Source organism: Neopsephotus bourkii, unplaced genomic scaffold (assembly GCF_033783945.1).
Source record: "Neopsephotus bourkii isolate Nb327-2 ecotype Australia unplaced genomic scaffold, CSIRO-AGI_Nbou_v1 NB_1287, whole genome shotgun sequence".
In the NCBI taxonomy this organism is placed as follows: domain Eukaryota; kingdom Metazoa; phylum Chordata; class Aves; order Psittaciformes; family Psittacidae; genus Neopsephotus; species Neopsephotus bourkii.
Genome location: NW_026901771.1, coordinates 4,693,116 through 4,715,022, shown reverse-complemented (window position 1 = coordinate 4,715,022; position 21,907 = coordinate 4,693,116). Strand labels below are relative to the sequence as shown.

Sequence of the window (21,907 nt, the reverse complement as noted above, 5' to 3'; positions counted from 1 at the left end):
CAGATAAATGTAAGGTGTCAGTAATTATTCATCTAAAAAGTCTACATAGCAAGATTTTTAAATCATCTTGCATAGTCGTTAACAGTAGTGATATGGCAGGGGGGTTGGAACTAGATGAGCTTAAGGTCCTTTCCAACCCTAACTATTCTATGATTCTATTTCTGAAATAGCATTATCAAAGATAGAGAGATTAAATTGTCACATTCTGTTTCCATGTGAGAATGAGAAAGGAAAAGATGAGGCACCCATCTCCATATAATTTCATTGAATTCTACTGGTGTTCAGATTTACAGCTGAAAAGGAATCTCACCCCTGTTGAATTAGAACAAACCTGTCTCCTGCCTTACTGTGCTCTGTTGCACGGCTCCATCAGCTAAGATATCCTGGGCGTGTTTTACACAAAGAGCAGCTTTCTCTTGGGGCAGGGGCCTCAGGCCTTGGAGATACCTGGTCTGAGGTTAAGAACAATATCTTTTTTCCAAGATTTCACAGTTTAGTTTGGGGTTTTTTTTTTCCAGCTGCTCTGGGATAGTGGAATGCTTTGGCAGGTTTCCTGGTAGAAGGTGTGTATTACTGAAATGCAGACGCAGGTCTGTGGCCATAGTTGGCTGGTCCAGCTGGGATGTGCCTGGTCATTTCTGTGGCTGTAGGGAGAAGGGTGAGCAAAGCTGAGGTGTGAGGGCAGTGAGGCAGGCACATGGGTCTGTTTGGAGTGTGGCAGCTGTTTTCACATTCATAGATGTGACAATGATCAGAAGATGCTGCTGCGGCTGAAGGAAGTGAATGCATGAGGCACATGTATTCCCTGCAGGCAAGAAATGAGGAGGCAGAATTCTGTATCAGAAACAAGTCCAACCGCACTGATAAGACAATGAGACTGTGCCAGAGCCCCTTCCAGACCATTTTAAAAGTTAGAACGGTGGAAAGGATTGGTTAAGCCAACTCTACCCCATTTATTATAGTCTATTGCTCACACATACGACCCGTGCAGCTCCCCAGCTCTGGGCTGGCACCTGCTGAAAGCCCCTCAGGAAAGCCTTGGGTCGGTTTCGTATCACCTTTGGCTATCTGCTGCCGCTTGCTGGCTCTTACAGGTACTGCCCCGTGTCCCTTCCCTTCCCCGCTGCCGGCTCTGCACTGGCTCTTTCGGTTCCCTGAGCGCCCGTGTGTGGCTTCTCAGACAGCTGCGTGGCCCAGGCCTTCTCCGGTGAGGCGCCTGCCTCGCACCCCAGCTGAGGGTAGCAATGGCAGCGGGACTTTTCAGCTGCTGATGTTCAGTCACAGAGTCGATGACTGCAATGAAGCAGTTAATTATGATTTAGTGTTCAAGGCCAGGTTGGACCAGGCTTTGAGCAGCCTGGTCTAGTGTGAGGTGTCCCTGCCCATAGCAGAAGGGTTGGAACGGGATGAGCTTTAAGGCCCCTTCCAACCAAAACCAGTCTGTGATTTCATAATGCAAAGCACAGAGCTTTCTGGGTTGATTAGTCTTGTGCAGCCCAGAGAAGGCTCTGGAGAGACGTTATAGGAGCTCTCAGTACTTAAATGGGCCTACATGAAATCTGGAGAGGGACTTTTTACAAGGGCATGTAATGATAGGACAAAGGGGAATGGCTTTAACCTGACAGAGGGAGGATGGAGATGAGATCTGAGGCAGAAGCTCTTCCCTGTGAGGGTGCTGAGACCCTGGCATAGGGTGCCCAGAGAAGCTTTGGCTGCCCCATCCCTGGCAGTGGTCAAGGCCAAGTTGAACAGGGCTTGGAGCAACCGGGTCTAGTGGTAGGTGGCCCTGCCCGTGGCAGGGGTTGGAACTGGATGAGCTTTGAAGTCCCTTCCAACCCAAACCGGTCTGTAATTCTATTATTATTACTTGCAATTCTAAAGCACCAAAATGTACTGGTGCAGCATTAAGAACATAAAGAGAAGGAGCGCATCCAAGGCGGCAGCCCTGCTGCCACCACCAAGATGGCGGCTCGGCGCGGCCGCCCCGCCCCTCAGCGCTCTTCCCTCCCTGGGCCGTCCTCAGCCGCCGATCGCCGCGGTGTGTGCTGCAGCCGCCGCCTGTCGCCCTGTGATGAGAGCATCAGCTCTCACTGCCACGTCTCCCGGGCAGCTGCGGTGGCGGCGGGCTGCGGGGCTCGGGGCTCGCCGGCGGGACGGGACGGGACGGGACGGGACCGGACCCCGCTGCCGGCTGATGTCCGGGCCGCGCCGCCGCCCGCGCTTGGATGTGTGAGTACCGGCGGGACGGAACCCTGCCCCGGCCGTGAGGTGCGGGACGGTGCGGTGCGGTGCGGGGCCGGGCGGCCGAGCCCGCGGGTTGCCGCCTGCCTGAAAACTGGGGTGTATGTGAGTGAGTGCCCGTGTGGTGGGGAGGCTCTTGGCTCTGTTTCGTCCTGCTGGTGAGTTGCGGCACTCGGTGACGGGCTGCTTGTTTTAGACGTTTCCTGCTGGGTTAAACCAAGAGGTCCGGGCACGTTGTGAGGGGCGGTCGAGGATTAGAGGCGAGGAAGTTGGTCTGCGGTCATGGGGAGGTTTGCTTTGGGCTGTTAAAACGCTGTCGCTGTGTAATCGGTCCTACAGAGGTAAGAGAGGGCACCGTCCTGTGGAGCATGGAGAAGTGAGCCAGTCCTCTCTAAGTCCAGGCAAATCTAACTCGCCATAAGGTACCGTTTCCAGAATGGGTGTGGGTAGACATCTCTGTCGCTGTTCCTTTTTGTGCCACTAAGAAAACAGTGTCGGTCGTCCTCCCTTATGTAGGACAGCAGTTAGGAGGGTGATTTTCCTTATTCCATGAGGTAGCTCCTTTGCTACTCCAGCATAACTTTAACGTGTGAGCATGTAGCAGGAACAGAGGCAGCCTTGTCTGCGATTTATGATCGCTCTCATCCATGCTTCTTCATCGTGAATAACGGGCCCCTCGTATCACTAGCAGCTGTTGCTGCTGTAAGTGAAGGAATGAGAGGTCTGTATCACAAAGTGGTGAGTCCTAAAGGTTTTGGAGACAAGGCATACGTTCCGTAACCAGCTGAGGTCTGTTAACTCGCTGTGATCACAAGAGAGTTATTTGGAAGAGGGGTATGGTAATACAGGGATGGGAGTGGGATGGCTCAGCTCCAGTTCCACAGGATGCTGGGAGCAGAGAAGACACCAGCCCTTTAACCTGCAGCCTTCTCCTTTGCTCACCTCCTGGCACTCCTGCTATTGGAGTAGCTTTGTTTCCCATGCTCTTTTTCCTTCCAGCCTCCTCTGGAGCATCAGCTCCTTCAGCTGAGGCACTCGGTAGTGTAATGGGATGATGCTCTGCTGATAAATCCTGAGCCCGCTGGCACCAAAGCATTAGCCAGGCAATGATGAGCTCTCTGGGAGTTGTGCAGAAGCTTCACCCGCTCCTTGTTGTCTCTTACTGACTGGAAGTTCTTCAGTTCTCCTTGCTGCTGTGTCTGCAACCTTCTTTGGCTCAGGTTTTGCAGTGTAAACCATCATGTAGGGTAGGAATACTGTGCAGTCTGGTATATTTGGACAACAGAGGAGCATAGGTAATATCACTGACACAGTTAACTGTGTCGTGTGATGCATGCTCCTAATCTCCAGACCACGGAACATCAGCATGCCTCATGTACAGCTCGTTCCTGGCTCTCTCTTTGCAGACCTAGTGGCTTGCAGTATTTGAGACCTGATTTTCAGAAGGTCTGGGTATCCACACTCCTACTGCCTCAACCTGGGCATTCAAATTTACTGATAATAGAGAAAAGACAGCCTTTTATTTTTTACATTTTTACTTCCATTTTTACAGTCTTTCTGGCTGTAAAATAGGGATAAACCATTCTGCTTCCTACTTTGGGAGAGTTTGTTTCTGTTCTGCTTGCAAGGAGATAAATTCTTTTCAAAACTTCTTTCAGTGTGCAGGTTAGCACCTTACTGAGTTACTGTCATCCTGTAGTAGCTAAGGAAATAAAGCTATTGTTATCTTAGTGACCTGCCTATGTTAGCTGATGTAACATAGCCACTATAGTTATACTGTTATGTATTAGTCAAAAGCAGACAGGTCTAATCGCTCTTTCGTCTATGCTTTCTTCAGGCACTGCTTTTTGATCTGCAATTTTAGAGAGAGAATTGATTTGTGTGTGTATTATTTGAGGGGGGAAAACCCCCACACCTTTCTACTGGTTTTGGAATTAGGCAGCACTGAATACAAGTCTTTCTCTGAAAGTGTCTGTAAACTCATGTCTGGATATTGTAAACCAACTAACCTTGTTTTTCTTCTGCAGGCATCAAACCTGGATGTTTGAGAATACAGCAAGAGCATATATGCTAGAAATGTTTGTTAAGGTGGCTTCCACTTTTCTGTGAGCGTTCAGTTCAGAAGTGAGTCTGGCCCCTCTGTACAACTCCAGAGTTACAGCCCCTAAAGATGAATATGGTGCACAGCAACTAGATAGTACTGATTCGGAGACCGTGCTACTCCTCACTCTTGGTGCTTTTCCCTGTGCCTCAGTATCATGAAATGCAGGAAAAAAGGTTTTCTTCTGGCAGTAAGAAGCATGTGGTTCAGTTCTAGTTCACAGATGTGAAACTCTTAAGTTGCAGGGGTTGAATTCATACTCTAGATTTAAAGTAGAGATATTTTGTCAGTACAGAGATGTGTGTGGTTTTTAGCACTGGTGAAGATCGGTTGGAGATTTGTCTTAATTTTTTATTATTTAGAACATTTGATCTTTAAAATATTACCAATTTCCAACCAGTCTTTTCCATTGTGAAGTTTTGTGTTCTGACGTGTATGGACTGAAAAATCCAGAGGAGGGTTGAATTTGGCTTGCAAAACCTACTTAAATGCTTGGCATCTTTAGACTTCAGTATTCCTTGATCTGTCAGTTGTGCAGTATGACATTCTCTTAGACATACTGTCCTTTTTTTGAGGCCCAGTTTCTTTATCTCCTTGTACTGCTGTTCAGTTTGAGAACACATACAGTTTGACAGTACTGTGCTACACAGGAAACCATAAGGAAGATCTGAAATTATGACAGTCAACCTTCCTCTTCTTTCAGTGATCCCTCCGCTCTCCTTAAATCCACTCTTTGGCTGCGGAATTTGGCCTGTCCCAGTAATCAATGGTGCCATGAAGTTTGCTTTCCTCTTCTTTGTCCACCTAACAGCAGCAGTTCTCTTGTGCTGATGGGAACTCCACTTCTAACTGTACCACAACTGTACTACAGCTTTTAGGCGGTGGATTTTTAAAACAGGAGGTAAAGCTCTAGTAGCTGTGACTTGGGCAAGTCACTCATGAGCTACCAAACTCTCCTGAAAGATTTCCTGCCATTCTTTGTGGCAAGTAGTCACTGGAGAGTCATTTCCAACCTTTTTTCTTTCAGCTTTTTGGACAGCTGAACGTGTTGCAAGCGGAAAACGAGACTTTTGGTGGGAAGTGAGTGTTATTATGCAAGCTGGTCAGAAAAGCCATGGCAGTGGCATCAGCATAACGTATGCTGAGGCTGCTTGGTTTAAAGGTAAATTGACAGTAGACATCTATAGCCCAGAATACTTACAGGGGAGCATGTGTGCAGATTCAGACAGCTAAACCAGTCTTGGTGTAATTAATTATACCAGGGATTAATGTAACCTATTGCATTTCCCCAGTCTGATCGATCAGTTGCTCTATAAATGCTCACATGAAGTTCTGAGCAATGGAAGCAGGAAACTTGTGTATTACCTGTACCTGTTACTTAGGAGGCAAGTAGAGGGGACTTGATGTATTCTCTTATGCAATTTTACATTTTAAATCAAATGCATATTTTATGCAAAATATTATTTATTTAGAATCCCTTGTGATAATTCTGCCTTTCTACAGTGTCAAGGGTATGCAAATCGTTGTCACACTGATACTTTCTGATATGAATCCCAGTGCAATGACTTGGGGAAGGCCTCAAGGAAGTGTTTCTTCCTTGTGTTCTACTCCATTCCTTCAAACTCGTTGCTACAGATGGCAGATGCCTGCCTTATTTTTAGCTATGTGAGGACAAAACAGAGAACTCCTAGTGACTCCCCATGGTTTGTCATCATGGCTGATCTCCATTACATTAAACATTGGGATTGGCAGAGGAACAAAACCAGCAGGAAAGCTGCTTCTGTTTGTTTTGAAAAAAAGCTTGTCTAAAGCACTAAAATAATGCTGTAAAAACTATTCAGTGCTACCTGCAGAGACCCCTGGGAGGAGAAATCCTTGCTGAACAGTTTATCCTCTTTGGAATAAGGAAACTGAGCTCTGACATGGTAAAATAAGTTCCCTGGAAGTGAGTTGAAGAGGAGAGATAAAAAAAGCAAAACAGTTCCTGGTCTGCAGTTCTATACTCAGTCCATTAGACCATGTGTATGTGTTCGGCCTCGGGAAGGGAATGAATGTTTTGGTGGCTTGCTTGGCTGAAAAGATGAGCCCTTAAGGCAAGAGCATCTTTTATCTGTTCCCCTACCCCTCCTCCCCAGTAGTGATCTGTTTTGCTGCACGTTTGCTCTGATCAATTGGAAAAGCAAATTTCCGTGGCTGTAGCCAAAATTCCCTTCCTTTCCCAGTCACTGTGTGGGGCATGGTGCAATGGAGGGGTTTGATAGCTGTGATGTATCTGTACCTGTGCAGTGTTTAGTGAAGAGCTTTAGCACAAGATGTACTTAGGAGTGTGTGTTGATAAACTGTATTACCAGCCAGCTCTGATAGCTTTGCCTGTGTTGTGTCTGCTAAAACATCCTCCTTGGGATGGAGCATTACTTCCCAGCCAATGCCCCCTTCTAAACTGAACTTTTGCTTCTGGAAGTAACAGGCACATGGAGCTGGAGCTTAAAACTTTTGTGTTGCTGCATACTCAACCCTGTTTTGGAGCTGAACCTGAAACTCTTCCAAGTTTTCAGGTGACAGTGCAGGTTGTCTTTGAGAACCATATGTCTCACTCTAATTCCTGCCAGCATTTTAATTTGAGCCTCTTGCTTTGGATGAGGATAACTTGCTGTCCCTTTCCCCACACCATTTAGAAGCATGAGAACTGTAGGACCAAAATAGACCATGACCCAACTGGTCAGGCCTGCATTTGGAAAAGCTCAGCTTTGCAACTCTGTCATTTTCTCACACACAAGCAAGCGAATGCTCTCTTTATTCCCAGATCCAGCATTTGGCTGTAAGTGTTGCTGAATACATCAGAAGAAGCCAAAGAAAATGTTCATGTCTTGTGATACTGTTGTCTTGGTGAGGAGTGTGTTATTGGCCACTTGTAGCTGCTGAGCCCTTCAGGATGTATCTTATGTTGTGGGGTTTGGGTTTGTTGGGTTTTATTTCCTTCACTTGTTTTTTGAACATAATTTCATTTGTCTTCATTCATAAAATTATGATAGTCTTTCATTAAAGCCTTAGTAAGCTGTTTGCTTTGACCTCCTGCACCAGTTAGTTGCACAAGGTAATTACATGCTTAAGAGGTATCATTTTATTACTTCAGGGATCGTTGCTTTGTTCTTCTACTTGCCAGAAGTTCGGTAAGAGCACTTACTGTGTGTATCTTCTTTCCCCCAATTCACAAAGACTTGAACTCATCTGCATTCTGAAGAGGACCTCTGGAAATCTTTCCCTCACATCCCCTGAAGTAAGATCTTTGAGGGGATTTTTAAGGAATGTGTAGGATTTGGGTTGGAGATCTCTCTGGTTTTAAAAATGGCTTTTTCAACCTCTTGGATAGATTTCTTGCTCTGGAGTATTAAGAACTTTAATCTACATCCCCTCCTTAAAGAGCACATCAGCAAAATGAGCTGTGCACTTTAACCTGGAGAGGTTTTTCCTGTAAACTTTCCTTTTCTGTTCCCATTTTTGTCTGTGGGTATTTGAAGCACAAATGGTAAGTGCTGTCTTCAGCTTGTCTTTAGCTATAACTTCTCTATTTTCCCCCTCTAACCTGGCTACTTAGCTCTGGCCTTCCTTGCTGAAGATGCCTGGAATGAGTCATAAAATATACATGTAAATTCTTGCCTTTTTCTTGCTACTTTCACCCTTCTGTTTTGACACGTGTGTAGAGGACTGATAGATGGAGCTGTGCTGCATTAGAAAAGCTGTGCTGACTTGGCCTTGCTGGGTTAGTTTTGTTACTACAGAAATACCCCTTGGTTCTTAGTCACTGAGCAAAGCTTAGCCTTGCTGGTGCATCACCTCATGATGGGGATTCACCACACAGCTCCGTCTTTCTCACCCACCCCTGGGATGTGCTTTATGGGGGCTTCTGCCTCTCTCCACACCAGATCTCTTTCTTAATCCATCGCTCCATGTGGCATGAGGACTTGGAAAATGTGCTGACTTGGGAGACCTCCTCCTAACCGGTTGTGCTTCCCAGCCCAGGGCCGGGCCTTTGGAGCCAGCCTGAGTTGAAAGGTTGTGTTGACTTAGTGCTGCACAAGCCAAATATTTAGCTTTCCATCTGATAACCTGTCAGTTGTTTCCTCCCTCATAACAACCTAATGCTTTTTTATTCCCAAACCAAGTTAGGGCTTCATCCATGGAAGTTCTGCAGCTTCTTGGCTTTCGGAGTAGCAGATGTGAGGGTGCTGACAAGGTGGCCTCATGGCATGGGTGCAGCCATTGCTGCTCCTCAGCTCTCTTCTCAACCATTTCAGTGTGATGGTGGGTGAATGGGTTACCAGCTTTATGTCTCAAAATGGTTTTATTTAACATAAATAAATAGAGGCTCACACTAAAAGGAACTAAATCAAGCCATAGTAACCAGGACTCACAGGAGTTCAAAAGAAAATTTCACTATAAAGTAGATTTGCTGATAATTTGCTAAGACATTTGGATTGATGGACAAATGCATGTTTGGGATGAGGTTGCCCAGCTACAGTGACTTGAAGTGAGGACATGAGTAAACGAGAGACCTTTTTACATTGCTTGTTTCAATTTCACAGACTGATGGGGGTAGAGGGGAGGAAGAGGAGAAAGAGCTGTTTGTCTGCCAGCTGAAAGTCACCATTGTTACACTACATACTTAATCCCAAAGGTTAGAGAATCCCACCTTATTTTTCCCCTCCCATCCTTCCAGAAATGGCTTCACCAGGGGATGGGAACTCTTTTTCCAGCGGTGCTAACAAGGTTTTGTAAATAAGCCACTGTTGGGGACGCAGTGAGTTGTCACCTGTGGGGTGAGAACAGAGGCTGTGCTGGGGACAGAGCTTTTTGCTCAGCTCAGGGTGAACCGTTCAGCTCTTAAATGGTCCCTTTCCTCTGTGGTTCAGGAGCTTGTGCCTCAGGGCTTGTCCACACACTCCAGTTCCAGGATATGCGTTCCTTTTGGAAGGAAAATAACCTAGAAGCCAGTGCTCCTGACAGCAGGGGACAGGCAGTGGCAGCAGCAAGGAGGAATTGAGAGATACTGGGACACAGGAGTGCTCTGGAGATGGGCAGCACTGAATAGCTGCTTCTGGCACTAAACAGCACTAGGAGCTTACATGTTGCTGAGGAGAAGGTAAGCAGAGCTCCCTTGCTAACAGCAACAGAGGCAGCTTGTTGCTTCACCCCAAGATGTCACATGTTTATTGACAGGAAAAAGGCTGCTTTGGTCAAGACATTGCAGTGAGATACTTGTGGTCTCAAGTGAGGGTGGGCACGTTTCCCTTGCTGCTCTCGATTGTAGCTGGTTGTAGGACTTGTGGAGGCAAGGAGAGCCTCTTGAGTGTTTTCCAAGCTCCGCAGCTAGCTTCCCAAGAGGATTGAAGGCTTTCTCATTTTCTCATATTAAAAAACATCCACGCCATCAACATAACTGGCTGAGCACTGTACCATTTCCAGCAAAGAGATGGGGAACCAGGCAGACTTTTCATTCTGATGACTCACTGGCTCTCTCCTGATTTGCCTCTTGCAAGAGCTGTTTGGGCAGCTGCTGATGTAGGAACATGATGCATTGGTCCCTGGGGAGCAGCATGGAGCTGTGTGCTGCTTCACCTCTGAACTGGTGGATAGTTCGTATGCCTTGCTCGCAGCTGTGGTTCTTGCCTGGGGAGCTGATGGGGAGGAGTGTTGGTGCAGACAAACAAAATGCCCAAGTGCTTTCTGTAGTCTTAAAAGCAAGAATTTGAAGTCAGAGGGGCTGATGCATTATGTTCCTGGATCTTCTTATAACCATGTCACAGCTGAAGGTTTTGTGTGTGGTCCCTCTCTAGGACCCAAGAGTTGCCCAAACACATATCCATTCTCTGTGAGGACAGGACCACTGTTCTATACTTGCTCCACAGATCCTTCTTGTGTGATGTTATGATGCCCACGTGTGCCTGAGAGAGATCTTGTGAGCTCGGCAGCTTCTCTTCTGGGGGTGTTGGAGATGGAGGGACTACAAGTATGCAACTTATTTTGAGTGAAATTACAGGTGAACTGGGAAGACCTCAGAGCAGCTTCCAGTATCTGAAGGGGGCTACAAGGATGCTGGAGAGAGACTCATCATTAGGGGCTGTAGTAATAGGACAAGGGGTGATGGGTTCAAACTGAAACAGGGGAAGTTCAGGTTAGATATAAGGAAGAAGTTCTTTCACTGTGAGGGTGTCAATGCACTGGCACAAGTTGCTCAGAGAAGCTGTGGCTGCCCCATCCCTGACAGTGTTCAAGGCCAGGAGCAACCTGCTCTAGTGGAAGGTGTCTGTGCCCATGGCAGGGGTTTGGAACTGAACGATCTTAAGGTCCTTTCCAACCCAAACCATTCCATGATTCTAGAAACAATGTGGAATCACATTAATGGACTGAAGAGTCTTGTCAGGAAGCTTTTCTTTTCTATTACTCAGTTTTTGTGCCTGTGACTCTATAAAATAAGCTTCCTGATGGGGTGGGGACTCTGCAAACAGAGAAGGGAGCATGGTAGACTCCCAGTATGCTCTGAGGCTCTTTATTAACACTGTGTGACTTGGATGCACACAGGAACATTATCTGTTGGACTAAAGGGTCATGGACACTTATTTTCCCCCCATGTTAGGACGTTTTTTACAGTAGAATCATGCCTTTGTTTGTTAATTGAAAACTATTAAGAGGGTTTTCCCATGTCTGTCTCTTCCAAAAGGATAGTTACTCATTGGTTCAAGGCCAAAACAAGCAGACTTGGAGTCAAACTGATCTGTAATCTCCCTGCTTTGTTTCACTTTATCTGTGGAGCTTCAGTGTGGCTGGGTTTACAAAACAAAAGCAAACAACCCAGGGATGGTTCTGAGGCACATTTTGCTCTAAGATTTAGCTGATTTCATTCAACTCCAGTGAAGTAAAGTTATTTAAAACTTGAGGAGCAGCCCAGTCTGTACGTTCACAGATCACTGTGAAAGGGCTTATTCAAGTGCAGTTAAAATATGGTGCACTGATGTTCAGGAGGGCTCCTTTCCTTTCCACAGGCATTCTTTTTGGGTGGTAGAAGCCTACATTTTACTGGTTTGCAAAGCCAGAGGGTGGGAGTACAATTGCACAGTGTCCAAGTGACTATATGGGTGAGCATGTGGAGCATACTAATGGGATAACACTAATATTAATGGGACACTACTAATGAGAGCTGTTAAATTATTGACATGTATTACTGAATGTGGCATCAAACACCTTCCACTGTTAATAGCACTAATCAGACCACCAGCACATTGCATCTGTAATCAGAAACATCCTGGAGGTTGAATCACACTGTTTTAGCTTCCACGTGCCCTATAATAGCTTAATCCATCTTAAAATGCTTTCAAAAGTTGCTTCTTTTAGAGGTTTTCCTAATTTTTTTCTTCATCTTAGCAGTTGATGTGAAGTGTTTGGATGCTCTAATGAATCCTGCAGTGTCTGTTACTGCCCCTGCTCATCTGCTGTACACAGGAGACTTTTCTTCTGTTTATATTTAATTCATGAAATACAAATATTCCCAACTAATATTCTAGAACATCCTAGAGAAACTTCTCTGAAAGCTTTAGTCTTCACTGCAAAGAGAAGGTAAAGGAAAAGAGAGGTAAGGAAGGCTTCAATTCTCTCTTGTGTCCTCATTGGAATTAGAAGGAGAGTTTTGAAGTCTGCCAAAACACATTCTTTGCTTCCAACCCCAAATTATCCAATGTTTGCTCTCTCCTTTCATGTCATTTCACAACTCTTTTTGCTTCGGGTATGCATGACCTTCATGTGGGTAGGTGGAAAGCATTCAGCTTTTGAAACATCTTGATTTTTGTGCAAATGCTGAGAATTGGTTATTTGGAGCAGGGATGAAGGATGGGAAATGTTAACCCCAAGGATGATTCTTTGAGGGAGTCCAGTTCTCCTGCACACTGCTCATGGGCACAGTGTGTGACTCACTAAGCACACACTCAGCTGTGATTCCTCGGGGGTTTCAAGGAGGTGATAACTGAGTTCTGAATAGATGGGTTCCATCTGTAAATTCAGCAGTTCCAGAGTTCCCTGGAAGGCGAGAGGTGCTTTCTTGGATGCTGGGTTAGTTCTGACTATGCTGCTTTGCTAAAAGGATAGCTGATGAGTCTCCAGACACACCAGAAGCCTTGCAGTGAGATGCTCACTCAGTGCCTTGATTCTGTACAGCACAGGCAGTTAGAATGACTTCCAGATTCACACTCTCTTCTGCCTGCTGGCCATCATCAACTTCCCCAACTGCAGAAATCCTTCAGTGGCATGTGGAAACCAGGGAAATAAAAGCAAAGTCATATGGGAAGTTATAAAGTCTGTGCCAGAGAATCCACCTTTGTTACTGGTATTGGGAGCTGCCCAGCCTCTCAATTCAGTTTAAGGACCTCACTGACTTAAATGTGTCAGTTGAAATAAATATTTAAAGGCTTACTTTTAACCTTTTTATTTCTGTTTTTTTGAGCCTGGGGTATGTGACTGCCTATATGTGCATTGAAGTACATGCATACCTGAGTGTTCTGCTGCACTAATCTGCTAACTAGAACCACTTTTAAGTGGACCTCCTACCGTTGTGTCAATCAGGCTTTCTTAGCACAGCAGGGGTCTCCTAGAAGCCTAGAATGGTTTGAGTTGGAAGGGACCTTAAAGCTCATCCAGTTCCAACCCCCTGCCACAGGCAAGGACACCTTCCACTAGAGCAGGTTGCTCCAAGCCCCATCCAACCTGGCCTTGAACACTGCCAGGGTTTGGGCTGCCACAGCTTCTCTGAGCACCCTGTGCCAGTCTCTCATCACCCTTGCAGGGAAGAACTCCTTTGTTATATCCAATCTAAATCTACCCTCTTTCAGTTTGAAGCCATTACCTCGTGTCTGGGCTTCTTGATCAGAACCATGCAGTTAACTTCATGGAGATCAGTGTGTTCAGAGCTCTGGCAGAGGGGGTCCAAATCACCCACCAGCACCAGAGCCTGTCAGTGTGTTGGGTCATTAAAAGACCTGTGAAGCTGTAGGAGCCCCATGCACCAGAACAGGGAGAGGGTTCTTCCCAGGCTTGCTTTTGACATGAGGCACAGAGTAGTGTGTTCTCCAGCACTGGCCATGCTCCTTGTGCTTTCCAGCCCACAGGAAGTGCAAACAGGCACTGATGGCTAATTTAAGCAGCTGCTTTTAAAGACACAGTGTCAGTGGTGTCCATTCAGTGTATGCAAGCAGACTCTGATCTGGTGCCGCTGAAATGCCACAGTGCTTTAGGGTGGTGATGGATGCCCTACAGTGCTCTGAGTGTGTGGGTAGATTCCTTTTGCGTGAACTCATTTGGCCGGGCTGTGAACTAAGTTTGCAGCTTCAATGATGTTTCTGCCTCCTTTGCAGACGTGGGAAAGCTTCAGGATCGTGGAGTGGGTCTCAGGGAGGCACTGGAAGTGGCTTGGTTCCTGGTCATGCCCGGTGGAAGGAGGGGACCCAGCCGGCAGCAGCTAAGCCGTTCAGCTTTGCCTTCTCTCCAGACGCTGGTTGGTGGGAGCTGCGGAAACGGTGCTGGGTTGAGAAACAGGTGAGGACAAAGGGAGGGTTCTGGAGGTATCTGTAGTGGCACCAGAAGCTGAGGAGCCTTGATCCACTCTGTGTATGAGTGTGGCTTCATGGTTAAAGTGAGAAACTGGGGCACGGGAACCTCGAGCCCTTTGCTGTGGCATTAGGAAGCGGCCCATCCAAGAGGGAACATGCCCTTCATGACAAACCTCTTCCAGCTTCTCCCCTGAGCTCTGCTGCCGTCATTCCCTTTATAGCCCCTCTCATGACTTCATGCATTAAAATCAGCCCTGTGGGGAGGATTGTGGAAGTGGTCACAGCCACCCTTCACTGTTCACCATGGTCGCAATGGCCAGGGGTGGAATGGCACAGTGCTCAGATTGTCCTTCCCTGCAGCAGTCGCCAGAGCAGTGAATCCTGGCAGATTATGAGTTCTTGCCTCTCTTACTCACTTGTCTGCAGTGCTGCAGGGAGTCAGTGTGACCTGTCAGAGCTCAGCTCTAAGTCCCCCTCCTATGTGATAGAAAGGCATCTTCCTGCCATGACTGTCTTCTGTTTTAGTCCTGCTGGCTGCAGATGAGACTAATTCAGTTGGCAAAGCTCCTCTCAATTTTCTGAGGAAGTTGGAGGCTGAAAAAAGAACACACAGTGACATTTAGATCTCCACATTTGGCACAAAGACTAAAAAGGCCCAGTGTTACTTCCTTCTGTACAGAAGTTAGCAAACTAGAGAAGCTCTTCTCTATGCTGAGGCTCTGACCAACCTGGTATAAGTTCATCCTTACAGAGTAAAGAGATCCAAGCCATTTAGCTTTGGCCTTTAAAGACTTCTCTGGCTGGAACAGATGGACAGATGTCACACTCATAGCTTCTTGAGCAACAAGTGACTGGTCAGACCATGAAGTCAGTGCCTCAGGGTCCTGGGTAAGCGCTGTTTATCCTGCTTGCAGTCAGACACAGCAGAGTTCATGTCTGAGCTTCCTCTGTCAGTTCAGTCTGCTGGAGCTTTTAGTTGTCCTGTCCTTCTCTGAAGGCTAGGAAAAAAGGAAGTGTGAGAAAACTTGAGAAGTCAGCCTCTAGGAAGTGGCTGAACTCCTCTGTTCCATTTTTAGTTACCCCTCACAGAGGAACTATGAGCAGAGGAACGATGAACACTTTGCAGTGCTGGAGAAAGAGGCTGGGTGCTACTGTGGTGTCTCAGTGATGGGCGGGAGAAGTGAATATTCATAGGATCATAAAATGGGTTTGGGTTGGAAGGAACCTTCAGAGATCACCTAGCCCAACCCCCCTGCAATGAGCAGGGACATCTTCATCTAGATCACTGTGCCCAGAACCAGCCTGGCCTTAAACGTCTCCAGGGATGGGGCATCCACCACCTCTCTTGGGCAACCTGTGCCAGTGTTTTACCACCCTCAGTGTAAAGAATCTCCCCTCTTTTAGTTTAAAAGCACCACCCTCATCCTGTTGCAACAGGCCCTGCTAAAAAGTCCCCATCTTTCTTACAGGCCCCTTTTAAGAACTGAAAGTCTGCAATAAAGTCTTCCTGGAGCCTTCTCCAGGTTGAACAACCCCAACTTTCTCAGTCTTTCCTGATATGGAGAGGTAACATTAAGTGCTCAGTCTGACAGAGTCCTCAGTGCTTGTTGCTTGGAGTTGTTTCCTCACTCTGTGTACTTGACTTCCTCCATCTTCAAGTTTGGTCTGTCACAACAGCTCAATCTCCTACCTGGAGAAAACGCTGAATGCTGGTTTTGGGTGAACTAAGATAAAGCTCACCATCAGTCTCATGCCAGAAATACAAATGTGAGACTGCTGCCACCTCTCCTCTAGCAATGCTCAGTCCCAAATTCACAACCTCAAGCACTCCCTGTCCTGCAGAATGGTAGAGATGATGTAGGATGTTACCAAGTGAGTGCTGTGTGTCTCCTCAGGAATGGTAGTGCCATCAGCCTCTCGGCGCCTCCCATCACAGCGCTGATCACTCCAGAGCCTGTCCGTCACTGCCGCATCCCTGAGCTGCCGCTGGATGGGAGCCTTCTCTTTGAATTCCTGTTCTTCATCTACCTGCTGGTAGCCCTCTTCATTCAGTATATCAACATCTACAAGACTGTCTGGTGGTACCCATACAATCACCCTGCTTCCTGCACCTCATTGGTGAGTGCCCCAGCAAATGGCATCACTCGTGCTTTCTCATTACATAGCTTCTTTTCATGCTTCCTCAGGGCAGGAATCACCAAACATTTGATATTAGTGGAGTCAAGGAGAGTTCACATGCACCCCCATCAGCCAGGACCACGTCATCCCCCATTTTACGGGGGAGAAAATACATAGAAGGTGAGAGAGAAGTGCCAGCAGGACTCCTTCAGTGGAAATCCCTTGCATGGCCTAGCTAGATCCTAGGGTTTGAAATGGAGTTGAGACTTCAGGAGCCTGCTGTCTCCTGCTGTGGGTGCCCCTTCGCAGTGGAAATAACAGAGCCTGAGAGAAGGAAGATGGAGCAAGTTTTCATTAGGATCTCACAGCATAGCAGCAGCAGAGGAGTTGGGGAAGAGATCCTCAGCTTATGTCAAGCTTCCAGTCTCCTCAGTTTCAGTCTTCTTCCTGGCCTAATAAGCTGCACAGTGTGGCAGTGACCTGTACCTGAGTCAGCAAACCTCATGTGAGTGATGAAGTGGTCCTTCAGTTTTTACTGTGTCCTTGCTGCTTGGAAGCATGAGGTGGTTCCTTAGTTAACTATACCAGCAGGTGGTGCTGGTAGTGCAGTTACCAGTTTCGAGTTCAGCTCTGCCGTGCTGGACACAGCTTGCTTTAAACAGAAAGTAGTTTGAGGCTCCCTACCCGAAAGGATTTAATGGTCATTTGTTTGTTCCCATCAGAAATCAAGCATTCTTTTTCACCCAAAATGGCCATGAAGTCCCAAACAGCAGTATTCACACTCTGCTAACTGTTCTAGCCACAACACATTTGATAGCTTCCTTCAAAAATCAGAAGGGGTCCAAAAACTGTATCTGATTTGAAGAAGCCAGAGCCAACATTAAACTTCTGATACAGATCTATGGCTCATGAAGATGACATTTCTTAGATCAACCTGATTATCAGGGAACATTGGTCACCACAGACCATTTCTGAGACCAAGAGCTAAAGTGAACTGGTGTGCTCACTCTGGGCTCTATTTCATCTGCCCTTGCCCTGGTTGCTCATTGGCTTTTCCAGGGATGACTTGCAATCCTGGTCCAAGAAGTCCCTTTGACCACAAAAACACCTGCCTGAAGGGTGGGTTTGTTTTCAGTGGAAATCTCTCCATGGGAAGGAACTTCCATGTGGGGAAGATCTTACATCTGGAGACATCCCTGTGTTACTGATGCTTATCTGTTCTCCCTCATCCCTAACAGACTTGGGGAACGCTTACCCGAGGTCCTGATGCACTCGAGCAGGCAGCTTTCCTGTCCCACCCCAGCTGGGTGGTTCCAGAGCCCCTTCCCCTGGTGAAGACCCTTTTTTCTTTCCTCCTTCAGAACTTTCACCTCATTGACTATCACCTGGCGGCGTTCATCACAGTGATGCTGGCGCGGAGGCTGGTGTGGGCCCTCATCTCTGAGGTAACATAACCATCTTGGAGGCTTCCTCTCCTGCCCCTGGTACTGGTTGCAGAGCATGACCATCTGTGGCCTCAGAAAGTTCTGCAAGTTGGAGAGCTGGAGGGTTTCTTCCCCCCAAAACAAGTCGGGATGTGAAGGACTAAGATTTTGGGGATACCTTCTCCTTGAGCCCATTCACGTCCTGCAGTATTGGGTAACTCAGTTGCCTCTGCAGATAGAAGGAGGTGAAGGAGATGCTCCCGCTTGCTTCTTTATCCCTGCAGGCCAATATTGTACCTCACAAGCTTCAGGCAGAGAAGTGGCTGAGGGAATTGCAAGTCAGTTAGCAGAAAGGCAAATAGGGAGTTAGCCAAGAATGAACAGGAGATGAGAGGGGAAAGGTCAGGAGGAGGATGTCTGAGTACACTGAAGTGAAATAGGAATAGGTGATAGAACTGCTTTTCCAGTCCTGGTTACGCAGTAACTCTAGGACTCTTGTCATGCCACCTCAGATTTAGAAGACCCTCTGTTTGTGAGAGCAGAACCAGGCCAAATGTACGTTTGACAAAGGTCTTTTTGAGGAAGATGGAAGTTCTGTCCTCTGAAATGGTTAATACAACACAAGGCTAAGCAATACATTTAAAAACAGATAAAGGAACCTTTGTGTCCTGTGGAATGAGTGAATGGAGAAGATGGGATCTCTGAAGTTCTCCTTTCATCTCTGGTTCCTCTCATTTTCACTTATGCTCCCATTCTCCATAAAACTTCTTGCACATCCCATCTAAGAGCTGTAGCCCCTGAGAACCATTCCATAGTTCAGTTACCTTCTCCCTTCTGGAGATAGGAACAAGCTTTCTCCCTTTCCTTTCCAAGGTGATACCTCCTCAATGAACTGCAGCCTGTACACCCAGTAGATGAGGGGTGGAAATTTAGCTTTGGGATTGCCAGGGTGCACCACCTTCTTATCCCTCAGTTGAGAGCTGTGACATGCCAGTTCTTTAGGGAAATGAATGATGAGGCATGATCCTTCTGAAGGAAAGAGGAAATGTTTCAGACTTTCCTGGACTATCATCAGATAAGGGACTGGAACAAAAGTATTTTCTACTTTGCATACCTTATTTTAGCCATGCCCCACAACTTGTGCTTATTTGAATCTTGGATTCTGTTAATGCTGAATAAAGTCAAAGATGTTCACCTTTGTAAGAGGGTCAGCCTCCTTCTTCAGGGAGGGAAAGGGCAGCCATTCATCCCTCTCACAGTGCCTCCTGGCACCATTCTCCTGCTCCACAGGCACCCATTATGCTCATGTTCTAACACTTGTGTTCCAAGCTGCTGAATGGTTCTTCTCCATTTGCAGGCCTCTCAGGTGGGTGCAACATCAGTGATTCACTACATGGTGCGCCTGGTGCTGCTCACCCTCTGTGGATGGGTGCTCTGCTGGACTTTGGTCAACCTCTTCCGCAGCCATTCTGTGCTCAACCTGCTCTTCCTGGGCTACCCGTGAGTGACACTGCCTGGTACCTTCAGGGTGAGGGGAGCAGAGCTGCTGGGGGTAGATGAGCCCCTATGGGCAGCAGAGCTGGTGGCTGTAATCGAGCTCCTCACCTTGTTGAAGTGGCTGAGGAGGTGGCAGCACTGAGCTGATGAAGGAATTGCCTCAGCATGCTGTTTGAATGGGAGGGGCCTTTACTGTGACCAAAGACTGAGCCATTGGGATTGCTGGTTTCACAAACAGGATTTAAGAAAGCTTCTCTGTTGAAGCCTCTAGACTTTTATGGGGGAGAAGAGATGGCCACTAGCTTATGGAGTAAGGGTCCCCCTCATCTGCTGAGAAGGTGCCCCTGCTTTATGTTGGGTTGTCTGTCATTCCAGCCCTTCATTTCTTTCTCTCCCTGCAGATTTGGTGTCTACGTTCCTTTGTGCTGCTTCCACCAGGACAGCAGAGCACAGCCCCTACCTGCAGACTGTGATTACTTGGTACAGGACCAGATGGTGGACGATGGGGCTTCAGCTGTCAGCAGCCTGGTCAAACCCAAAGATTTCCTCTCTCTTCTGTGGGAATCCCTGAGGGAACAGTTCAATAACCCCACGTCCATCCCCACCCACAGCTGCCCCCTTTCCCCAGATCTCATCCGCAATGAGGTGGAGTGCCTAAAAGCAGACTTCAACCGCAGGATCAAGGAAGTTCTCTTCAACTCTCTCTTCAGTGCCTACTACGTGGCATTCCTGCCACTGTGTTTTGTGAAGGTAGCTCTCGCCTGGCTCTCTCTGTGCCCCTGAATGTTGTGTGAACTGCTGCCAGGCCAGATTCCTGGTTAATTCCCCTTTTCTCTGTCTCCCCTTTGGCAGCCCGGATAGCGGAGCATGGCTGCATCCGGAGTGCACTAGTACTGCTCCTGGATGGAGGATAGGTATTGCTGTAAATGTGATGCACCTCTAGTCCCATCACCCCACTTACTAACTCCCCTCCTCCCACCCCTGTCTTAGGCAGATGGATAGCTGTGTTCTTAGAGAAGGCAACCTCTTGTTACCCATCTCAGATCCACCATCCTGGCTTTCGAGTGCTTGGATTAGAGGCTTTGGTGATCAGCCCGTTAGAAAACAGAGCCAACTAGGATGCTTGGCAAGCTAAATCCAGCAACCTCTTGTCACTGTGGGGGTTGTATTTTGCAGTCTGCTGTCTTTCTAACTTGAACGAGCTTCAGTTGGTGTAGTGAAATGGGCAGAGTCCCACAATCCATGTAGCAGTCTTGGTGCAATTGGTGCTCCTGGGGCATTTTCTGTGGCAAGCAAACCCCGTTGTTACCTGCTGCTGGAGGAAGAGATATACCAGCTGCAGCATCAGCTCCTGCCCTTTCTCCTTCAGGTCAAGGAGAAGGGAGTCTTGAGTGTTTCCTAAACTGTAACCTTCTGAAGCCACCGGTCCAAAAGCGCATGCCTGTAACGTGTGGTGTGGGTCTGCTGGATGCACTATGTCCATTGTCGTTCCTCCCTTCACTTTGTGACAGTGGTGCCAAGTTCTTGTCTGGTCTTTTTGCAGAGCACCCAGTACTATGACATGCGCTGGTCCTGCGAGCACCTCATCATGGTGTGGATCAATGCCTTCGTCATGCTCACCACCCAGCTGCTGCCTCCCAAGTACTGTGATCTGCTCCACAGATCAGCTGCCCACCTTGGCAAGTGGCAGAAACTAGAACATGGTTCCTACAGCAATGCTCCACAGCATATGTGAGTGTGGGGATGGGGAGAGCTTAGTACATCCTAGTAGATAAGCCACTACCAGCAGTAGTTATCTACTGAGGACACCTCCACTCCATGTGAAACTCTGCTGGTCTTTCTGTTCCCTAGAAACAGAAACATCTGCTCTGGAGAGCTCTCTGAGCTCCTTCAATCACTGCTGGTTCCTTCCCAGAACCAAATGTTGAGGTTCTCCTTAGCCAGCGGAGAAGCAGCTTGGGCAAGGGGTGACCCTCTCCAGTGCAGTGGGCTGGGTTGTTGCACTGGGAGCCATTTGTTCACATTAAGTGCATGTGATGCGCTTGTGATGACCACTCTGTGCTGTTCCAGTGGGACGTGTCCTTGTGGCAGAGGCTTTGGTGTTCTTCAAGCAACAGTCCATGTCTGTGAACCAATGGTCACAGATGCTAATGCTCTGGCATTCTTTCCCCACAGCTGGTCAGAGAACACAATATGGCCACAAGGAGTTCTGGTGCGACGAAGCCGGTGCCTGTATAAAGCAGTTGGGCCTTACAACGTAGCAGTGCCTTCAGATGTGTCCCATGCCCGTTTCTATGCAAGTATCTCTTCTCCTGCTTCACATGTCCAGAAAGGGACTCTTCATCAGTGACTGCAGCAATAGGACAAGGGGTGATGGGTTCAAACTGAAACAGGGGAAGTTCAGGTTAGATCTTAGGCAGAAGCTCTTCCCTGTGAGGGTGCTGAGGCACTGGCAGAGGGTGCCCAGAGAAGCTGTGGCTGCCCCATCCCTAGCAGTGTTCAAGGCCAGGTTGGACAGGGCTTGGAGCAACCTGGTTTCAGTGTGAGGAATTCCTACCCATGGCAGGGGTTTGGAAGTGGATGATCTTAAGGTCCTTTCCAGCCCCAACTATTCTGCGATTCCATTCTTTGTTACTATTGTGGGAGGAAGAAGAGGCCCAAACCTGGCTGCAGGAGAGCAGAACATGTGGAACAGAGTTTAGTGCTGCACAACAGCCTATTGCTGCTGAACAGAACACTGGTTTGCAGCAGAGAGGCTTTCCTGATGAAGTGTTACAGTGGTGTCTGGGCAAGGTGAAAGCCACAGCTGCCCTATCACTGCTGTCTCATTGTGGTGATCAGGCATATTCTTAGGGGAATTCTAGTTAATGTCTTCCACAGATACAGGAAAGTGTGTCAGCTGGCCAATAGCTTATCTCACCCATTAAGCAAAA

General features: G+C 47.5%; 1 protein-coding gene across 4 annotated transcripts in view; it reads left to right on the top strand.

Moving 5' to 3' along the window:
- TMEM39A (transmembrane protein 39A) overlaps positions 1 to 21,907 on the top strand; it is a 47,491-nt gene that overhangs the window by 24,860 nt on the left and 724 nt on the right. The window contains exons 1-8 of one of the 4 annotated variants that reach the window (XM_061365601.1): positions 2,023 to 2,229; positions 13,741 to 13,921; positions 15,831 to 16,053; positions 17,415 to 17,498; positions 18,835 to 18,977; positions 19,376 to 19,724; positions 20,518 to 20,705; positions 21,150 to 21,270. In XM_061365601.1, coding sequence (XP_061221585.1) covers positions 2,226 to 2,229; positions 13,741 to 13,921; positions 15,831 to 16,053; positions 17,415 to 17,498; positions 18,835 to 18,977; positions 19,376 to 19,724; positions 20,518 to 20,705; positions 21,150 to 21,270 — 1,293 coding nt within the window. In that variant the 5' untranslated portion in view covers positions 2,023 to 2,225. Of the gene's footprint in view, positions 1 to 2,022; positions 2,230 to 2,253; positions 2,400 to 2,459; positions 2,664 to 13,740; positions 13,922 to 15,830; positions 16,054 to 17,414; positions 17,499 to 18,834; positions 18,978 to 19,375; positions 19,725 to 20,517; positions 20,706 to 21,149; positions 21,400 to 21,907 lie in introns of those variants that run through there. The other 3 variants (XM_061365598.1, XM_061365599.1, XM_061365600.1) reach the window with 3 other exon arrangements.